This window comes from Hippocampus comes, unplaced genomic scaffold (genome assembly GCF_001891065.2).
Source record: "Hippocampus comes isolate QL1 unplaced genomic scaffold, H_comes_QL1_v1.1 scaffold39, whole genome shotgun sequence".
Lineage (NCBI taxonomy): Eukaryota > Metazoa > Chordata > Actinopteri > Syngnathiformes > Syngnathidae > Hippocampus > Hippocampus comes.
This window is the reverse complement of record NW_017842054.1, coordinates 2,285,938-2,308,834: the sequence shown is the minus strand read 5'-3', so window position 1 is coordinate 2,308,834 and position 22,897 is coordinate 2,285,938. Positions and strand designations below refer to the sequence as shown.

The following is a 22,897-nucleotide window of genomic DNA, read 5'->3' as shown; positions in this document are numbered from 1 at the left end:
GCAAAGTCATTTATGAGTTTTTTGTTCGACGAAATGGTGGTGCTGTGTTTAGTGGAAGGTTTTGGTGTTTGATTCTCGTTTGTTTTAGGTGTCAAATTTACAGTAAACTTAAACTCGGAGTGACACTATGTGCCTGAGAATTGTATGAGCTAGAGTCTTCTTTTTGTTTTCGCCGCGAGTGAATGAGAACAGGTGCCAAGGAATGCTTTAAAGATATTTTAGTGGATAGTTGCACTAAGAGGTTTAGCTATTGAGGTCTGGAAACTTTTTTTTTTTTTTTTTTGACTGTGGCCAAAGCATTTTAAATGATTCGTCTATATTTAGCCATGAGCTAATTTTGGGACTACAGCATGTGAAATTCCCTCAGCGAAACTGTTTTGGTAATTTGAATATGTCGTTTCATTTCATAGAAGCACACAAGAAACGTGGCTACATTTTGTCTCACACTAAATCATGCCGTGACTTTTTGGATCAACCTGACTAACGAGACTGTTAAATGTGTTCCTGGAATAATTACTTCCAAACAACTTGGGAAAGTTCAACAGAAACTAATTAACATCTGAACAATACAGTAAGTCGTGACAGTAATTACAGAAGTACAAAATGTAACAAAGGGGTGGAATAATAAGGAGGAAAGGTGGCCCGTGAAACGGACTAAACAAACGCCGCAGCCAATCGGAAAGAAGCAGGCCGTGAAAATAGCCAGAGGAGGAAAAGACAGAATGTAAAATAGTATCAAAAGGTCTTTTGTGGTCACAAGACACAAACAGCAACAACCCCAAAAACAAAACAAAAAAAAAAAACGAGCTTTCGATTTGCAATCCTAATTCCAATGAAGTTGCAACCTTGTGTTCAACCTCAATAAAAGCAGAACACCATGATTTGCAAACGTTGTTCGAACCTACATTTCATGCAACGACAAAGACGAGGCACGTTCAAACCGATTAACGTGATTGTTTGGTGCCAAGAATCATTAACTTTGAATTTTACGGCTGCCACACATTCCCAATAAAGCTGCGGCAGTTTTGTCATCAATTTGGAGCGTTTATTTTAGTGTGTGAAAATGTGACTTTCAGAGAGTTTGGTCGTTAATAGAGAGCATGAGTTCAAATTTGTCCAACTTGCTCGGCCTCCGGTTCGTCATTCTGACCCGCGCGGCTAAATTGTTTATTTTTCGTCGGCTGACGGGGCCGTGACGCTTGAGTCCCGTCAACTTTGCCTTGCCAGAAATGACCGCTCACAAAGCTAGCTTGCTTTGCTTTCTGGATCATTTTCAAACAGACTCATAAGTGGAATTTTATAATCGGTCACCACTTGACATTTTCCACTTTTTTTTTTTTTTTTAACTCGCGTAAATCCGGTTCAGTTTCAGGGCGCCTTCAGTTGGACTGAAGTGAATGGCTCAGTTTGAAAAGTCACCTGTTGAAAGTGTTGCTTGGGTCCCCACCTCGCAGTTCGAAAGAGCAAAGCCATTAAGGCTCATTAAGAACGGCACACACACACACACACACACACACACACACACACACACACACCACTGACTTCCATGGCCACACGAAAGCAAGAAACTTCTCACCCTTGCGACTTCTTATCAGGATGTGTGGGGGCGGCGAGGGGGGGGGGGGCAACGCTCTCAGATTATTCATACATTTAGAAAGAGTCACACTGTACAAACACTCCATTGCTGGCTGCTGACTTCAACACGTTTGCGGGGACCAGCGCCCTCGGCAAGCAGTGGTGAAGAAATCCGTTTTTTATGGTTTTCAAGATCGGAAAAAGATAACGCTAATGCCCCCGTAATTCATCTTGACTGGTACGTATCAGGTCCTATTTTTGGTCTTGTTACAATGAAACACAAGATATTATGTTGGATACCAATCCCCCCAGCCCCCCCCCCCAAAAAATAAAATCTGGGTTGAAATCCAAAATGTTCCAGAAAAGCTTTGTTGAGCTCCAATTTTTTGCCTTTGGGGGGTCGGGGGTGTCTATCTAATTTTGAGGCCTAATTTTATGGGTTTTTTTTTTTTCCCTTGGTTTGCCTAATGTTCCAGAAAATCTTAGTTGAACACCAAAATGTTTGAGTTTGAGCTAACATTTTCCAGAAATGATTGGTTTACGAATAATTTCCACACAAATCTTTGTTGAATTCCAAATTGTTAGATTTTTTTTTGTTGTTTTTAATGCAAATCTTCCAGGGAAATCTGTGAACTTTTTTTTTTTTTTTACTTTTCCATAAAATCTTGATCGAGGCGTATTTTTCCAGAAAAATCCAAATTTTCTGCCTTTTGAAGCATTTTTTTTCTGGACACTTTAGCTCGAAGTCGTAATTGTCAGACATATGAGGCATATTTTTCCAGAACATTTTGTCTTGAAGTGGCCATATTATCCAGGCAATCTCGATTGGAATCCAAATTCTTTGACTTTTGAGGAATATTTTTCTCGGTTGAACGTTTAATTGTTTGACATCTGAGGTACCGTTTTTTTTTTCTTCAGGAAATCTCAACCGAGGCATATTTCTCCAGAAAATCGGAGATGAACTCCAAATTGTTTGATTTTGATGGGTTATTCTTCCAGAAAACCCGGGTTTAAAAATTTATTCACCCAGTAAATCTTGGTTGTTGAACCTCCAATCTTTTCCCCCGCCCAAATTCCCGCATTCGTCTCATTTTTCAAAAACGATTTTGCCTCAACTCCAGGTAGTTTGACTCTCGAGGCACATTTCCAGAACATCTCGGCCAACCTCCAAATTGGTCGACTTGAGGACGTCGCGGAGCGGGGCTGGCGCTGCGGCTCTTTGTCACCGTCATCGCCGCGTTTCAGGAATCAATTAGTCGACTGCGACGTGTCTCCCAGGAGCAAGTTTCGGTCTTGCAACAACAAAAGGAACAATCATGTCATTGTTGTGTTTCTTTCCTTCTGACTTGTTGCTTTCTTTGGAAGACAAACCAGATTCCGGGTTTTAGGGTCCCCGCGAGACGCGGCGGTGTCGAAACCATCCGATGTCCAGAATTTGATTCGGCGCAGTCCAAAGCATCGTGTTCCAGCCGGATTTTTTTTTTGTACCCCCCCCCCCGCTTTTCATATTGTTGTTATCAGGAATTAGTGGCAATCGTTCACCACTAAGACATGTCTGGGAAAACCGGGGAGGTGTTTTGGGGAGAATCTGCAAGGCCTGGAAATGGCGAGCGCTTGCTGTATTTCATCAGCAGGAATGTCAAGTGCGCTTATCAAAGAAAAGCACTTGGAGTTCAACCTGCGTCTTGCTTCTTTTTACGATCGACCTGAAGCGCATCTGGTCGCCAGCCAGATGCAAAGACGCCCGATTCGTGTCGGTTCTTTCCACTCCCCGCGAGGGCCGGTCAAAACATGCAATCGATGCGCCCTAGACGATTAATTGCACGTCGGCGTGTGTGCGCGCGTATACGCCGGCCTCTGAAAAGTCAAATGGTGGCGGTGTTTCAATTGCCCAAGTGGTCGCACGGAGGGCACGCGGCCAAGCCCAACGGCAGCGTGCCAACAAAGCCTGTGGACCCCCCCAGTGGCCTTTGACTCAATTGTTATATCGCTGGCTTGCTGGCCGGCGGAGGAGGAGGGAGGGAAATCAAAAAGTCAAAGACTCAAATGTTGATTCTCCAAATTAGACATTGGCCTCTAGCTGAGTGTCTGTCGACATGTGCCCTGAGACTGACCGGCGACCAGTCCAGGGTGTACCCTGCCTCCTGTCCAAAGGCAGCTGGCATAAGCACCAGCGCAACTGTCTTTTTTTTTTTTTTTTGCAGGTTTTGTGTTCGCGGTCCCTCTATTTTGCAGGTTTTTCAGGGGGTCGACCGTTTGTAACTGTATTTTGCTCTGCCTCCTGTTTACTTTGGGCGATATTCCACTGTCCACCAGTAGATGGCGGGACACTGTGACTTGAAAGGAGAATGAAAACAGGAAGCATTTCAGCCCAGCCAAGTTTTTGCTCACGGTTATCGAATATCAGTCCACTTCGATCCTGCTTTTTGCGCCCACAGAAAGCGACGGCTGCAGGTTCACTTGAGAATGTTGCACATTTTTCAAACTATAAAAATCACACTTGGCTGGTCCTGCGACTTACTCTCGGGTGTGACTTTATCCATCCATCCATGCATCCATTTTCTAATCTGCTTCTCACAAGGGTCGTGCCGGAGCCTATCCCAGCTGTCTTCGTGCAGTAGGCGGGGACACCCTGAACCGGTTGCCGGCCAATCGCAGGGCCACACAGACGAACAACCACCTCCGGTGTGACGCATACATGTTCAAATTAGAGCTTGGACTGGCACACAAAGTCCCCATTCCCTAATCGTGTTGACCTTCTTTTGGTGGTTGGCAAAGACTTCTGGTGCATTATTGCCTGTGGCCACCAGGAAGTAATACACTAAAAGTATTTGGCAACCGCTAAAAGAAGAAATAGTGGTCGTCATGGCCACTAACATGTGACGTATTGCTATTTTTGCACGTGGCTTCCTCATGTCACAACAAAGATTGACAGCACCAAAAGGTGCAATAAGCACCCTAGATTCCGCCTTTGGCCACAATGAAGTCATTTTAAACTAAAAAGCAAAACTTTTCCATAGTTTGAGGTGAAAGTTTCGTCCAACCGGAACTCGTTTTCTTCCATCGGCACGGGGCGCATTCGGAAATTCGCTCTGATGCCCAAACACCACGCTGGGAGCTAATTTTAATTTCCAAACATAGCCTACGTTGCCCGTACTGCCTGACGCACTCGGCTCCGGCACTCCTTTTTGGGGACTTATCAAAGAACCGAACAGTACATTTGAACTTTTGTTTCCAAACGGTCGCAGTGAAGCAGTGCGTACTCAGAGGGTATTTTCCAAAGTCACCTATGATTAGGGAACGTGGATTTTGGTGGACGAGTCCGACCTCTGATGTATTTGGTCTTGGTTTTTGTAAAATAATTTTCCACCCCCGAATGCGACTTATTCGCTGGAGCAATTTATTATCTGAAAAAAAAAACATCTTTGGGCTTGATCATTGATGGAACTTGTGATATAAATAAAGAGCAGGAATGTGTTGACTGTAAACACATCTGTGCTGTATGTTACACATACGTGCAGCACATTTGACAATAAAGTTGTATTCAATTCAATTCATAGAGGGGACTGGTAGACTGTTCACACCGCACAATATTTTTATGCTAGCCAATTGCTCTTACTCTCTCAAAAAATGTGTTAAAATCTGTATTATTTTAAAAGTGTGTCTTTATATCACGGGTTTCACTTGTTGCTGGGTGGGTCTGGAACGGAACGCAATGTAACCCCCCATGATAGCGGGGGGGGAGCCCGAAAGTAAGCTACCCCACCAGACTTTGAACAGGAAAGCAGAACAGTTTCCCACCTGCTCTCTCGTATGACTGAATGAACTCGTGCGGCCCCCCCCGAGGCCTCGACGGGAAGGCTCTCCAATGTGCCGACGATTCTCTGCTTGATTTGAGGAGGCATCGAGAAAATGATGATGGCGCGGCATGCACGCACACATCCAGGCATGCGCGCTCTTGTCCGGCTGGCGGAGGAGCGTGTAATCGTCTTCCTGCTCGTCCTCATCTGTCTTCTTTCGCGCATCTGATGCGAATCACACACGAGCCCACGTGCGCGTCCCGTTGAGCGTCTTTTTGATATGCTCAAGGGTCCCGGACTAGTATGCTCTTTGTCTTCACGAGTAAGACAACTGCTTCGTCTTACTCGTCGGACGACTGCATGCTACTAGTAAGTCCAAACTGTGCACTCGTTGACATCTGCGCAGAACTAGTACTCTTAGTCAAGCGCTAAAATGGAATTTTATGAGCGTCACTAGTAGCACACAATTGTCAATGAGTGTAGACAGTTTTGCCTCACCAGCAACGTTTGATGTCCTACTAGTATGCCACAGTTGCGAGATATCCTCGATATCCAGTTTAGGGTCCATGTACTAGTACACTCTTCAGTTTCACTTGTAACACAATTCAGCACACTAGTACAACAACTGCATGACTTGTAACCGTTTTCGAAGTACTGCCTTCTGCTAGTGTGTGACATTCCGACACCAGTAGGACACCTCCATGTTACTACCCGGACAGAGTAGTGCACTAGTTGATAATCTGTGAGCTACTAGCGCCACTAATGAAGTGACAGTTGCTAACTAATGGAAGTGACAGAATGCCACAAGTCATGATAGGATGATATTTTGCTAGTTACTACTGCTAGCAGCATGCAGTTAATCAGCGCACAACTTTGTTTCACTAGTATCATCTAAGTGTCCTACTTGTATGCCAAAGACGTCTTACTAGTGTGCAGAATAGTCTGACAGTAATGGAAGGCAGTGCCAGTGGCAACAAACATTCTAGTAAAACACTGTTCTATTAGTGCCGCAAAATGCGTGCTACTACTAGTAACATCAAATTCTACTGGTTAATATCTAGCACTTCACTTGCTGTGACATCGATGTCGTGTTTTTGTTGAAAGCGTTTTAATTCGATTCAGTTACGCTTCCTGTTTGAGTTTTTTTCACTTCTGTTCTCGTCAGCCCTGTCAACCAATCATCTCCCTCCAGCCACTTGTGTCTTGTCCAGGTGTGCCTCATTGTCTCGTCACTTTGCTTTCTTTCAGTCTGTGTTGTTTTGTTGTTACTGTCACGTTAATCCAGTTTTGTGATGTTTACTTTTGTCCTGGCTTTGTTCCTTTTTGTTTCTTTGCTTATTCCGACTCTGTTCATTGAGTATTTGGATTCTTCCCAATGCCTCGTTGGCCTCTTTTGTTTTGGGAAAAAAAACATTTCTTGGGTCCTGCACTTGTGCCACCAACGTCACCGCGAAGGCTCGTAACCTTGGCACGCTGCTTACATGTAGTTGTCACGCTACTATGCCAAACTTGTCCCACCAGTGTGGAGAAATGTTTTACTTGTGAGGACCGCAAAGCGTACTACTTTGTCGTAGAAAGTACATGGATGGACCTTGATATTGAATAAAAGCTCGGATGGCTTTCAACACTATGTGCGTGTGTGTGTGCGTGCATGTGTGTGTGCATACTTTACGAAAATATTCAGCCCCCTCAAAAGCCGCCCCTTCCTTCCGATGACATAAAACATTATTCTGTTATATGACGATGTCATGCCTGAATCCCCCCGATGCCTGATCCCTTCACACCTACACACTTGCTCCACATATGGCGCTGCACACATGCACACACACTCACACACACACACGCACATGCATGTGACCACCCTTTCCCTTCTTCTTTGGCAGCTGCATGCAATTGGAAGTACGCCGCTCATTCCACCCCCGAGTCCCTCTAACATCATCATGCTAATAGGCTAATGGCTACGCTTCTGACCCCGCTCCCCTTGTGGGGACGCGACCTGAGTGGGAGACAAAACGCTCCATCTGCAGCCAGTACACGCACACGCACGCACCACATCCTCCCCACACGTTGCTATTCTTATTTCAAACGCAGACCTCTGCCAAATTGTCCATAGAAGTGCTGTTTGTTTTGTTTTATTGGGGGTGGGGAGGGCTGACCCCTTATTCTAGTTGTATTAATTGGACCAGTGGGCAGTGAGTTTTGTTTGCTGCAGCTCTCACATAAAAATGGACCGGCCCACTACTTGGGTCAATTTAACACAACTTTTTAAAAAAAAAATTGTACAAAACAACCCAGAAAGTTGGGTATAATTGACCCAAGTAGCCATTTGGTCCAAGTTTGGATCAAAATTGGGTTATTTTTGACCCTGCAGTTGTCAGCGTGTAGGTGAGGATGTGTGTTTGAATGATTCGTGTGAGTGGCTGGCAACTGGGATGGCTTCCAGCTCACGCACCTCCGTGAGCCTAATGAAGACAAAGCGCTACAGAAAATGAATCACTCTAAAAACGGTTGGGTTATTTCATCAACCCAAGTTGTAGAATCTTTGAGTTGGTAGTAACCAAATTGTTGGGTCAAATTAACCCATTGTTGAGTTACTCGGTGATGTTGCATGCGCAGATCTGAAAAACTTGTCGAGCAGGCAGCCATTACAGTCCAGTACATGCCACATACTGCACTGCACTTTTTGGGTTGCTATTTAAACCCCGAAAGTTCAGTCAACTGAATAACCCAATTTTGGGTCGAATTAACTCAAGTGTCGCTCAGCCTTGTTTAGACCCGGCAACTGATTCAAAGTGACCAAAATTGGGTTATTTCTGTCCCAGTTGTTTTTCGAGAGTTGTACGATTAAAATGTTTCATAAATGTTCTTGAGGGAAAAGCTCACACACATAAACACACACACACACACACACACACACACACAAGCGCCTGCCTCAAAACGTGCAGTCCAACAAGCGACGAGGAGTCTAACGAGCATCCTTGTCGGTGTCAAAGGTCCGAGCGAGCCTTATCTCGGAAGTTAAAAAAAATAAATAAAAATCTTATCGTGAATCATATTTCATGTCAAAAAGGGCGTCCGACATTTTAAAAACAATCGCGCGGCGGCCACGTGCGCCCGTGTCGCAAGAGGGAGGGTAAACACGGAGACGTTGATTGGGGTTAATCATTGAACGCCATCAACAATTGGCGGCTTTTCTTGGACAACACGGGGACAAAAAGGAGAAACCAGATCTGACTTCGTATTTGCCGGTCAAGATCTTACAAGCGTGCTGTGAAAAACACAAATTGAAGAAAAATAAATTGTCTTGTTTGTATTTTTAATGTGTTCTAGTCATTTGGATAAGTATATTTTTTTTCAAGAGGAATGCTTCAGAAATGGCCTTTCTCGCGCTCCAAAACGTAGGCTGTAATTTATTTTTTATTTTTTTAATGATCATGAGCATCCATTTGTACATATTTGGAAATGTAAAAGAAAAAAAGACAAGAAATTCCTTGGAAAATATGAAACGTGAACTGCACAACTAATGTTAAGATAAATATGTATGATTACGGTTGACTTGGATAGTTATGCATTTGAGTGGAAAGAACTTTTCAAAAACTGCATACGTGTGTTCTTTGATGCCACGAGAGCGTTAAAAATAAAAACACAATTGGATGTTACTCTTCGTATATTTCTGTAATACACAGTAGCGCATGAACGATATTGTTACTCTTACATATAAAAACATTCAGACACTCGTCCTCCTTTTCTTGTGTTAGCATGGACATTTAATGTAACATTTTAAAAAAATCCTTGCGTGTTACAAAAAGTTAATGAAGGCCTTTGCACACAATTGAGCAAGATATAATTTGCCATCCCACTTAGCAAAATGACTGTCCTGTTACGTAACTCGCGATGTGTCATTTTAAACACGAGCGACAACAATACGCGTCTCGGTCGTGATCCTCGCTGTATTCTTTTTCGATACCGTGTAAGGCTTTCAGATTGTTTGTGACGCAACAAAAATGGAGTCGGCGCTGCAATATTCAGCCGGCTAACCTTGTGCTAACCTCGTGTACTTGTCCGTCGCATTGGGTGGAGGGCCCCAGACATCGTGGAGACGTCGGTTGTAAAGTTGGGAAAGTCTCATGAAAACACCGGCGCGCTTTTCATTCAGCTCGATGACTAATCTTTTATGATATCGTTTGAAAAAGAACAAAAAGGAAAGAAGGGGGGGAAAAAAAGCAACGCCCAATTTTGTTGCCGTCAGCCATTAAAGGTGATTTGGCAGGATTAATCTCTTAAAGAGGAAACCTGTTATGACTAATGTCTTTCCCCGTTGATTTTTAATGTACACTATACAAAGGGAAGTATTGGGACACTTGAACTATTTACGCCCAAACGGCCATAATTCAACAGCATTAAAGTACAGTCATATAGTGTGCCCGGGTGTTGGTACAAAACAATGTTTTATTCATTAAAAAGTATATTTAATAATATTGGAAGCCATTGTAACATTCGGCACAGTTTGCCCATCTGTCCTCGAACTATTTACACCTACGGACAACTTTGAGTCTTCAACGGGCCTAGCATTCTTGTTTTTGTGGAGGTGCAAACTCCACACAGGAAGGGGGTTAGGCCACTGGGCCAGTGTGCTCACATTCAGGAGTATTAATATTGCGCATACAAAGCTAAACGACATTAAGCTCAGTTTTCATATTTTAGCTAAGCTAGGACATCAAGTTTAATGATTCACGCATGCATTCCGGTCCAACGGTGGCTTTCGTAAAAGCTTTTTTTAACTGCAATGCTCGAAGGGATATTTTAGTGTTCACACAAGTTGACCGCTGTATGATGAAAACGAATAAAAGTCAAATAAAATGACTCAGCATTTGAAGGCACGATCAACATTTCATTTGTGACTTCCCGCCCCTGTAGCCATGTTGTGTTGAGCAGCTATTGCGAGAGGACCTAATAATACGGACTGTGATCTGCTGTCATCTGCTGGTCATGTTGTGCATTACATTTGATCTCATTTGTAAAATGTACGGCTCTTAAATATATTACAATGGGCTGGAAAACGTCATTGAGTTTTGTATAACTACAAATTGAACTTGAACGGTTCATTCATTGTCTTCCACCAGTGTATAAATGAAATAAAAAAAATGAAAAGCTTTCAATAAATGAATTTCCGAATGCCGAAGACTTAATGTTCATGTGTTCACTTTATATGTTAGCATCGAGCTAGTGGACTTTAGCTACTCGCTTTTATGATTTGTTTGAATTTTTTGGTGTTAATACAGTATAATTGTTCAAATTCTCCTTTGCTGTACAGTTTGTTTGAATGTGTTGCTCCGTGTTAAGGTAGCAGTTGTTTGGAGGTTTCTATTTCCTCTCACGTCTAAACTAATTTCTGCTAGCCGTTGGGTGTTTGCATTAAGCTAGCGGACTTTAACTAGATTAAATTACATGATTTAGTTGTACACTTAGGTTTTTAATTCTATGTTTAATTCTAATTAAATCAATCAGGAGGCAGGGTAAAACTCCTTCAAAATGTTTTTTCGATGATCGATAGATTTCAGATTTTCACCAACTGCAATTTGAGCTTGTTGAAATGTAAATAATACTTTTTTAAAAAAAGACGGTGACACAAGAGCCTCGTACAACTCATCACCACACACATTTCTGAAATTTATTTGGTCCAGTTATTGTACACATTTCAAACCAGTGTCAACAATACATGCGCGCGCGCACACACACTCACACACGGACACACTCATGTCAGTGGGGCTCATCAGTTGCATGAGGGAAAAACTATTTTTCTATTCCCCTTTGAACCGTCTTTAACCAGGTTACTTTTTTTCACCTCTATTACGTGGCTGCTAAGATGTCATAACATTGAAGTCTACTTGATACTGATAGCACCCGGTTAGGAGATATTAAATAAGTCCATCAAGTGTATGTCTGTTAGTCTCCTCTTAATAATGTCACATGTAGAGTGCGGTTAGTTAGCCACGGCGCCCTGAGCTCACTCTTATTTCATCGTCGGATCTGATTATTACACATCTCCACTGACTCGGCGGACCCGTTAGATAAAGCACTGCACAGATAAACGCACACACATTTTCACATCACGTGGACAGCATCTCATGCCGCACGACTAGGGCGAGTTATTTCGTCATCATTTTGTGGCTCTTTAAGGATATTAAACTGCGGGTGCCAAGCACATTTCGTTCCACGCGTTCATTGAGTTTGAATGGGGCGCAAATCAAAAAGAAGAGGCGCTATGGGAAAGATATGTGGGAAAGGAATGAGTCTGTTTTTTTTTCAGCCGCTAGATGGACCGTTCGGAACTCAAACGCAGTAGATGATTTTAAAAATAGGATGCTATGGGTTCTCATAAAGAGCAGTCGGAAGCACTGACCTCCATTTACAACCTAAATTGAAACTTTTGTTCCATGAAATTGTGTCATTTTATTCCCACAAGTCTATTCCTATTCATTTGATCGGGTTTCTCTTGGCGGCGTCACTTGAATCAGTCGTACTGTGCTGGCAGCTTTCAACTCAATAATGTCATGCTTCTTCAACCAGATGACATTTATTCTCACAGGACCAGTAAACTGGCCCTTGATGATGTCGGCAAATTGGACTCTCGAGACATTTCTCCCCACATTCACACGTATATAATATTTAGAATGTATTTGTTTTGAATGTCTTAGGTTTTTGATAGGTTATTACATCCCCCCCCCCTCAAAAAAAAGAGAGAAGTTTAACTTTAGCTCTTGGCCTCAACAAAATGTTTGTTTCTGTTGAGCCACAGCGAATGGTAAACATACACACGGTAAACAGACAGAGACAAAATACGCTAAGTATCAGGTCGCAAAGATTTATGTTAGTGCTAATGCTAACACAAGCTCGTTGATATTAATGTGTTGCCGATTCCGGGTGTGACCGTGGAGATTTCAGCCCAGTGAAACCGCAACAGCGTGTTAGTCAACAGACATATTGTTACACACTGTTGGTTGAATCTGAACTTTTGTGTATGTGGCCGGTGTCTTAACATTGACGTGAAGATTACTGAAAGTGAGTACGGGACATTTTCATAGTTGTCTCACACACACACACACACACACACACACACACACACACACGCACACACAAGTGACGACAACGTTGCCTTGCAATAGTGATTCAAAAATAAAAATGACATTCTTGAGTTTGCGTAAACAAAATAGAAACACACGTAAAGTACTGTGACTAATTGATTGGCTGAATTTCTTACATCTATATGTACACAATCTTTCATTGTCAACGATAACATTGTTGTCGTTGTTTTTTCGAAGCGTGAGTGCAAAAAATTAGTTACAACCTTTCCTGGAACCATTTTAACAACACATATTTAAACGGGGACGTGTTATGGAAAACGTCATTTTTAAATGTAACGCTGTCTGCCCACCTACAGTGTGTGAAATTAAACAAGGAATATATGTTGTTACCTGCCCATTTCTCAAATTGGTGTCTGTAAGTAACCCGGTTCTGCCCTTTCTCCAGCTCATGACAAGATCTTCTAAACTGGGTGAAGATCCACAGCCACCTTCAAGCAATGGCCACACAGAAGCAACAACATCTCCCCAAGCCAAAAGGTAAGAATGTTGTTGTTTTTTTGAGGTTGGAAAATGTGGAATTGTGGGAAAAAAAAAAGGTTCCCGAAATGTCCTGATTTTTGTGAATCTTTTGAAGTTCGAATGGTTTGAATAAAAATGAAAAACGATGATTTTTAGTGTCTTCCGCATTTAATGATCAAAAATGGGAAACTACTCTGCGTTCATCTCCGAAGCTTGTACCGGGGGCCTGAACACGCCCTTGATCTCATGTTCAGACAAACCTTACTGGTGTCCGCCCCTCCACCCCATCCCGCGACCCCCCCCCACACACACAGTGTACAGGCGGGAGGAAGTGTGGCAATGTAAATGCGATTGTGGGTGTCGGCGAATGGGGAGTGTGTTTCGGCCCACCCAATGTCCCCCCCACCCCCCGATCTCCTCACGGCGTGGGCGAGTCGTCGTCCACGTCCAGCAGCTCCTTTACCAGTCTCTCTCCGAACTGCGCTCGGCTGTAGCGCTTGGCGGCGTAAGCGTCGGACATCTTGTAGAGGACGTAGGCGTTGTTGATGGCGATGCTGATGCTCAGCCAGAAGACCTGCTGCCACGTTTTGTTGGGCTTGTGGAAGATGAAGTATCTGGCGGCACGCACGGACACACGCAGCCCAAAGTTAATCGACGTGAGCCACGATGCTCCGAAGGAATATTATCAACGCGCAAAGAACGTATTTTGCAACCGGGCTCGCATACTTGCTGAACTTGTCGTCGTATTTGCAGATGTAGCTGAGATGCGCGGCGAAGGCCTCCACCGCCAAGGGACACGGAACCTCGCCGCTTTTTCTCTTGATGATCAAACCTGACACAAATACGCATGCAACAAAGTCACGTTTTTAGTGACGAGTGGTGGCCCTGGCAATGGAGAAAATCGATACACTGTAGAAATCCTAATTCCGATCAAATTGGGACGGTGTGTACAGCAAATAAAAACGCAGTACAATAATTTAGAGTCTCCCTCGTTGCATTTTACGCTTCACAAATCGCCGCACATTTTCAATGGTCGACGGGTCTGGACTGCTGGCAGGCAAGTCGAGTACTCTTTCACTCCGAAGCAGTGTTATTGTAACACATTCAGAATGTGGCTTGGTATCGCCTCGCTAAAACAAGGAGGGATGTCCCTGAAAAACATTGTTGCCCCAAAACCTTCATCTCATCTGCCTTTCAGCATGAATGGTGCCTTCACAGATGTGCAAATGACCCTTGCCACGGGCTCAAACGCACCCTCATACCATCACAGATGCTGACTTTTGACCTCGATGTTCACAAAACTCTGGATGGTCTGTTTCCTCTTTGGCCCAGAGGACACGATGCTCATGATGCGGACTCGTCAGACCACAGCACCCTTTTCCACTTGGCCTCAATCCATCTCTGAGGACTTAGGGGGTCAAGTCACGTCCATAGACAAAATTTGTTAACTGACAAGGGTTTCCCAAATTTCCCCAAATCACCGCAATTGGGGTTTGAACAAATCAAAGGAGTTCCGTAAGTCACGGAAACCGCTGTCATTCCCAAGTGGAGAAGAAGCCTACCTTGTTTAGTGGGCGAGTAGGCGTTGGTGAGGAACCTGAAGTGTCCCTTGTTGTACCAGCTGATGAGCGACATGCTGCCTTGCATCATCACCCGCCACTGGCCGCGCTGCGCCGGCGTGGAGCTGCACACCAGCATGCTCTGAGGCAGGCCCGTACAGTCGCTCTTCCTGGTGCTCAGCAGACCGCAGCAATAAATGTCTGCACAGGGACACAAGAGCACTGACGCAGCCGGAAAAGTGCGCCGGTTCGCGTTCTTATCGCCGTCGTTCTGCTTTGCTTCCCCTCCCTTCATTTCTGTGTGTTGGCCTCATTCATCCAGCCTGATCGAGAACTGGCAAACGAGCCCTGATGTTGAGCTTTTGTCGGCTCTCTTTACGATGACAAAATCTTCCGACTTTGATTTGTCTCGAGACCGCAGCTCAGCCAAATTGAGTTTTTTTGTGTGCGAAGCAAAAATGGCCACGGAGCTCACTGAAGGATGTTTTTCCTTTGTGCCGAATCATTTGATTTTAATCTTATCTGAGCGGCACACTGACCCGGAATTTCTTCCCGTCATCGATCCTGTTTTCTACTTGACTCTTCCGTTTCTGGCCATTTTGAGGAAACTGGGATTATGTGTGGAGTTTGCATGTTCTCCCCGGGCCTGCGTGGGTTTTCTCTGGGTACTCCGCTTTCCTCCCACATTCCAAAAACATGCATGGCAGGCCGGTTGAACACTCCAAATTGTCCCTCGGTGTGAGTGTGAGCTGGTTTAGGGTGTCCCCCGCTACTGCCCGAAGACGGCTGGGATAGGCTCTGGCACCCCCTGCGACCCGTGTGAGGATAAAGCAGATCGGAAAATGGATATTTATGATGTACTGTATAAATTGGATGCTTCTTTTAAAGTCTGATTTATTGGAGCTTTTGTTGGTTCCTTTCTTTGATATCTGAATGAAACTAGATTTCTATCCTACACCGTTTCCGTGTATCACATTCGATCGGCTACATTAGAATGCCGTAGTGCAGTCGCAGAACGCCATTAGAGCGCCGAGTGACGCACCTTGCTTGCTGAACTCGGTGAAGAGGCCAAGACTCGTGATGGACGGCCCCGTGAAGACGATGGTGTTCTTGCCAGAGATATTCTGGCACAGCTGCTTGGCCACCAGACTGTGCAGCTGAGGCTTGTTCTTCAGGGCAGCCAGGCCGTCCGCACCTTGGCCTTCTTTCAGATGAACCGAGATCTGTGCGCACACAAAGGAAGAGGCGTCCATCTTCTTGGCTTTTCTTGAGGAAACACACTGCATTAGGCTGACGAGCCAACCTGTAGTCTGCCTGTGGCTATCTTGCTAAGTGGCTGGTGTGTGTGTGTGCGTGTGCGTGTGCGTGTGCGTGTGCGTGTGCGTGTGCGTGTGTGTGTGTGTGTGTGGTGGATAATGGAATCTGATCGATTGGCTCCATTAACTCATCTTACTTCCCTCTGTCTCGTCATCGGCACAAGTCAAAGCAGACACATCAGCCGACTGGTAATAATGAGTTTGAATTTTAATGTTTGCCGAATGACGTCATCGCATGTTCTCGGTTCGCAGTCCAGGTATATTTTGTGGATTTATTTACTTATTTATTTTTGTGCAGTTGCAACTATTTTGCTCTGCCTTGTGTTTGGTTCCACTCTCGACCACTAGAGGGCGGCACACTATTTAGCTTGACACTAAATTTGAAAGCCAAATAATGAAAACAGGACGTACTGTACCATCAGCTCGGCTGAGTTTTTGCTGAAGATTTTCTCATCCTCTTTAATCCTGCTTTTTAAGTACAGTGCAGTTGTATTTTAAGTTCCAGATTTGCCCCCCGGGCCTTGAGTTTGACACGTGCTTCACGCTGATGTTTCTCAAGAATCAGTGGGCTGGAGTTTATGTCTTAATTTTTTTTATTATTTTCAAATAAACCTGCACGTTGCTTTTTAATCCGTAGCGGGCACACATCTGCACCTACCTGACAGATGAATCCGGTGGAGGTGCACTGTCGAACCCAAAGACTGAACTTCCTCTTCTTCCTCTTGCGCTGCTCGCGTTCTGTGCAGGTGCTGATGAAAACCGGGTCCTCGTCTATTAAGGGTTCGTGGAGAACCTGTAAAAACAAAATCCCACTTCAATTATTCAAACAACCAAATATGTCCAGTGGATATCAAAAATATACGCGCCGCCCCTGATCAAGCGCCGTGTTTTTGTGACATTTAAAAGAAAAAAAGAAAAAAAAACAGAACTGTCATTATTCATTTGGACGATCCCTCCATTTCCAAATGTTGTTCTATAATTGGCTGTCCAAGCATTGCCTCGGAGAGCCTTTGCCCATTTGTCTTTTGTCCTCCAAAGTCAGAAGTGTTCCGAAAAGTGCATCGGATGGAACGACTTCCGCTCATCTCCTCACTTGTACTGCTGCATCCAAAAGACGGATTTTAAAGTCTAAACATGGAGCGTTATGTAATTCCCCCCTGTCCTGCATGTTTGTCCTGACGGTGGTGGGCTGCCGAGACGGTTACCATGGCAACCGCTCAGGTCGACCGCCTCTTTTGTCCACGACAAAAGTGTCCGAGCTGGTTTGCTGAACACTGTTCGCTCGGATTAGACGCCGCTAATAATCAGCACGCTAACGCTTTAGCAAAAGAAAAAAAGACTACGTTGACAATATCGCACCATCACCTTGCATGCGCTTCATCCTTCCTGTGGCTGTTAAGTTGCCTTCTCCACCTCCATTAAGACTTTCCCTGCCAATTACTCCGCTAAGCAGTACCGAGTGAGACAGCGCAAAATGACATTCGCCAGTCACTAGATTAGGTACAGCTTCGTAAAGGAATTAGATCCAACGGGATTTTAGCAACAGCTCTCAGTATGGTGCAGCGGAGTGCTGCAATCTGGAGCCATCGATCATCGACGTATTCTGAAATCAATACCCGTGTCTCTGACAGCATCAATCAAATCCGAGCAAAATGTAATCATCAACTTAATAAAGTGAAACTTCAAACTTGAGCTTTCTGGGTCAAATTGAGGGAAACGGAGAGAGATTTTTGGACAGCTCTGACACCCGTTGCCATGGACGTCTTACAGATAAAATAGGATGGCCTAGATACGCGATTCTTCTCATCTCACACACACACACACACACACACACACACACACACACACACACACACACACACACACACACACTTTCCTATCAGAGCACGATGTGCAGACTGTGTTCAGATTGAACGTTCCTTGCTTGCGGGGACTCACTTGGGCCGACCTCAATCAAGAGCACGTTTCTTTACGTTATCTCTTAAAATGAAGTGCAAAGGGCAATTTAATTTTCTCAGCTACTGTGTAGAAATACGAAGAGCGAGACATAAACGTTCTTTAAACATAACTGCTTTGCTCCGAAGAAGACAACTTTCGTTTGCTTCTGAACTGCGATTCTTCATCATCCTTTTTTTTTTTTTTTTTTTTTTTAATCTTTGCCCACAATGGTTCCCCATGTGTGGTGGCTAAAAAAAAGCTTGAAAATAGTGAATATATATTTTTGAAGAATAATTATTTAACCGAAAATCTCGCGAGACCTGCCGGAGTCTCTGATAGCAATTTTGTGAGACATTCTCATCCAGGAATGTTCCAAATTGTGTGACTTGAGGCTCATTTACACTCTAACCTTGGTCACCACATCCAGCAGATGGCGCCCAAAAGATTTTTGTGTCGTGTAAATCCATTTTCAATTTCATTTTTGAAGCGACGGAATCTGTCTGCTTCTTTGTATTAGTTTCGACGAAGACTCCAAATCGTCGACTTCGATGTGAATGCGAGACTGTCCGTACGCTGAATAAAGTCGGATGTGAACTACTGGTGCGCACCCACCTGGGTCTGCGAAGGCTTGAAGGTGCAGCTGAACGCCTGCTGCAGCGAGTCCAGGAAGGGCTGGATCTTGTACAGGCCCTGGTTGCTTCCCTGTGAGGGCCTGAAGGCCACGATGTGGAAGTACTTGAGGATCTTCTCGAAGCGCGCCTGGCTCATCTTGAGCGTGATGCTGCGGTTGCCGAAAAAGCCCGAGCTCCAGATGCTCAGCACCGACTCGCAGTGGTGCACGCTGGTGGAGGTGACGAAGCCCAGGAAGGCCTTCATCTCCTGGGCCGTGACGGGACGCCAGCCCTCGTCCGAGCCGAAGCGCTCCTGGAACTTCTTGGCGTACATGTTGGTCTGCGTCACCATGTTTTGGATGCAGTTGTCCGGGACGAAGAGCTGGAAGAAGTCCATGGCGCTGGCGCTTGTCGGCATCTTCTGGGAGGGGCCTGCAAACGACACGTTGGGGAGAAGCACATGTCAGCGACGGGGGCCTTGCTGGACCCGCTTGGGGAAGGACCGAGAGCTCCTCTGATGTGTGACTTTGCCAGCAAATAATAGAGCATAAGCACCAAAAACTAATCTGCAAATAGGTGAAACCGCGTTGAAGAAAAGAACTTTGGACCGTAACATCTCGGTGACGAGCCCACGCATTTACGATGCGCTGAGTGGCGCGCACAACAACACTCCACGAGTTGGCCTTCGGTGGCGTCGGCTAGGAAAACTAATAAGAGGCTGCCCACTTGAAGATCACGTGTAAGAAAGCAGCGCTAGTGTGCAACGAACGAAGTAGCCGAGCGGCGTGGGCGATGGCTTCCGATCCTTCTGTATTTGCGGTCCATTCCACTTGAAGGCTGCGAGTCGGATTCAGCCGAAAGAGAATTGTTCCTCGGGATGTGACTCACCAACGCATTTTCTTCCTCCTGGCTTGAACGAGTCGAGAGCCGTAGAAGCGGAGGAAGATAATGACATTATTTTACGTGAGGCTGAGCAAAAAAATATACCGTATATATTTTTTTAATTGCATTTTCCTCTCTGTGGATTTATCCTTGCACAGCCCTGACAGAGCACTTAATGACAAGACTCTGCGGCTCTGGCTCTACTGGAACAAAGTACTGCGATCAGAACGTTGATTTGCTAATTTCCCACTCGCTTTATGGCCCCCTGAACTACACACAAAGTTGCATTAAGCTGTGACAGAAACGCAATTGTTTTGTCGAACACGTTATGGTCATGGGCAGCGATGGAGCAGATCCCAGCTGACTTTGGGCGGATCGTCACGTATCTGGGCAAGATGTGGGGCGCACCCTGGACTGGTCGCCAGTCCATCACAGGGCACGTGGAGAAAAGCGAGCACTGACGAGTGGTCACTTTAGGGTCTTCAAGAAACCTAACATGCACGTTTCTGGAATGCTCTGCAAGCATGGTGAGAACATGTAAACTCCACCCAAAAAAATAAATAAATAATCACTATCTTTATTTAGCATCCCTAACGCATCTATTTTGGGATGTCATATTACATTTGGCAGGTGTACCTAATATTGTGACCTACCCACCAATATTCTGTGGATAGAGTCATATTTTTATAACTTTCTTGATGCGTTTGCTAGGTATCACCTTGAACAAAATCAAGTGACTTGACTCGGGTGCAAAAAATATATATATAAATAATAATAATAATCTGCACATCCCGAGTAATTTACAATCTTGAGTAAGAGCTTTCCTGCTTGTGCGACACGCCCTCTTTTTATGGCATTACTCGTCGCAACACATTGCATAACCGACAGACGACCGTCAAAAGATGGCATACGGAGGCCGGCCGTAATCTCTTAAGAGCAAATGAATACTCAGGGTTTGAAATGCCCGACATCACCACTATCAAGCGATTACACTCCTTTTTAATCTTGGACCTCCTTTGCCACCCTCGCACATGCTCGAGATCCAGATAAGGAAAAAAAAAAAAACTAGAGCTGGACTAATTGTAAAAACCACAAGAAAACAGGGAATGCTTTCAAACTGCTGCTTCCATGCCAAGTGGGAGCCGCATGGAGTTTTTAAAGAGAGGCCGACTTGATTTCTGGCTTTTTGACGGCATCTGATGATATATGTACACGGCGCGAAACCTCCTGTGGCGGCGGGCTGTCACATCGATGCCAGTCGGCCAATGAAAAAGACGAGGTGGGGATGCCGACCTGCTCCGGGCTCACTTCAGCTGCAGGAGAAATTCATGAAAAGAAAAAAAAAAAAAAAAGATTGCTCCGAAGAGCGATAAGCACACGCCTTGTTCATTTGAGGTTTTTGCACTACGGTGTTGGCTGCATCCAACTAAGCATCCGGGTGGATGGGCGCCTCCGCCTCGTTGTGCAAATACACAAGCGAGGCGGCGCCAAACAGCACACGCACCTGCTGCCTCTCCATCGGGCAAACAGGAGCAGGATGCAAAGCGCCCTGGAAAACTTTGAATACCCAGCCAGCTGTACACGCCTTGTCTTGAGCGATTTGTCCCCATTAGGGTCCCGATCAGGTGAGATGGAACCCGTCATAGCTGACTTAAGGACTGGTTGCCAGTCCATCGCACACTTTGAATGTTCCAGTGAACCCTTGTTATCGTGCAATTTTTTGCGCTAATCCTAAAATAGTCGCCGGCCAATCCCAGGGCACATAGAGGCAAGCAAATTCACAGATAGAGTAACTTTATAGTCTTCAATGAACCTGCATGCGTGTTTTTATTATACGGGAGGAAGCCGGAGTCCCCAGGGGAAAACCACTAGCGATTGGGAGATTTGAAACCTGAACGTCAGCACCATGAGGCAAACACAGTAACCACGAGGCCCACCGTGCTTCCCGCAATGTACAATGACAAAAGATAAATTGGATGAAGACAAAATGGAATGCGCCTTATTAAAAATGTCAGATCTGCATTAAATCATCAGTGTGGTGAAGTTCTACAACAGATGCCAAAATATTAGCATCGCCTCTCGTTATTTTACACTGCTGCACTACACCACCCCATGTTCTATTTATTTTTATTTCATGCAATGTATGATTGCATATGCCAGAAGGGGGGGACCACACAGCGGGCATGCAACAACATAAGTATCACAGCATCAAAGGAGAAATTAATGATGCAATGTCATCTTCCCCACCCTTCCAACACACACGCACACACACACACGCCCGCGTAATGTCAAACGAGCTCCAGTTGCCGTCATAAAACGTGATAGCGGTGCGAGTGACAAGTGACCTTCCTCATCCCTCCTCACCGTAAGAGCCTTTAAACGGCGGCACGGTGACATCCTGCAGGCTCTCCGTCCAGCCCTCCTCCTCGGCTTGGCTCCGGGACAGAGCGCCGGGCGGGCCGGGGCTGCCTCCCCCTGCTCCCCCGCCGTGTGAGCTCTCTCTGTCGGCGCGTCTCTGGCGATGGGGGTGGAAATGGTGCGCATGATGATGCTGATGGTGGTGGTGGTGGTGGTGGAGGTGTTCCTCATCGCCCGCCTCGGCTATGTAGTTGTCCGAGTCCGAGTCTCCGGAGGTGCTGTAGAACGGGTTGTCGCTGCTGTCGTCTCCCGACTCGCCGAAGACGTCGTCGGATATCTGCAGGCTCTCGTAGCGGGAGCGGGCCGCTTCCAGGAGGGACAGCGCCTTCCGGCCGCACTCCGCCATCTCGCTCCCTCTGCGGCGGCGTCGGCGCTGGTACTCGGATCAGCCACTCGCTCCCTCCTCCCTCTCGCCCTCCTACGCGGAAGTCGTCACGATCTCGCAGGAAGGCGCAAGGCACCACCTTTCACTCTTCGAGGATGGATCGGGAGCACCTGCCTCGAGGAGCCGGGGCTGGTCCGACTTCAAGATTCTGGAACGTTTACGCCCCCTGGTGAGCACAAACTAATGGTGCGGTCAAATAATCCGGGAAATGTGAAAACGACCCCACCTCAACGCATACAATTTACATTTTCTGCCCCCACGGCCCAGCCCACGTGAAATTTAAAATAGTCCAGGCACAAACCACAGAAACATACACTTATTGTTTGTCCAAAGACAGAATGTAATATCAGCCACCCATTTTTGAAATCTCGATTTTTGATCAATTTTTCCCAACCAGCCTGCCAGAAAGAAATTGGCCAATTTATGTACAGTGATATATAGTGACACGGATGAAGAGTTAAAATGATGATACCATGCAATTCTTTTAGGATGAACAACAACAACACAAAGAAGCCAAGTCATGAATGGCCTACTTGTACATTTGACGTTTGTTGCTTCTCATAAAAATATGAAGCACACTTTTCTCCGACTACCCGGTGTTCCTCGAACGTGTCATTTACAACCCCGTATCCCGTTGGGAGCTGCAGTGGCTTTTCTTGCTGCATTGCCCGACAGTGTTACAGCCCTGTAAGATTTATTCCCTCGTATAATGTCACACAGAGAAGAGGCTGTAGTCCAAAATTTACGATTCATTTGGCACATGTATATTTATAGCATGCAGAAGAGGATACGTCTGGTTTACGGCCGTT

At 45.4% G+C, this 22,897-nt stretch overlaps 1 protein-coding gene across 1 annotated transcript; it reads right to left on the bottom strand.

The window, feature by feature from the left end:
- Window positions 1-13,286: 13,286 nt before the first annotated feature.
- On the bottom strand, window positions 13,287-22,257 carry pgbd5 (piggyBac transposable element derived 5). The gene is made up of 7 exons (XM_019860346.1): window positions 21,650-22,257; window positions 18,405-18,835; window positions 16,513-16,647; window positions 15,581-15,761; window positions 14,542-14,739; window positions 13,706-13,811; window positions 13,287-13,593 (listed from the first exon to the last, which is right to left on the bottom strand). Exons 1-7 carry the CDS (start codon window positions 22,047-22,049, stop codon window positions 13,398-13,400), a joined length of 1,647 nt encoding a protein of 548 aa, XP_019715905.1. The 5' UTR covers window positions 22,050-22,257; the 3' UTR covers window positions 13,287-13,397.
- Between the last annotated feature and the right edge of the window lie 640 nt (window positions 22,258-22,897).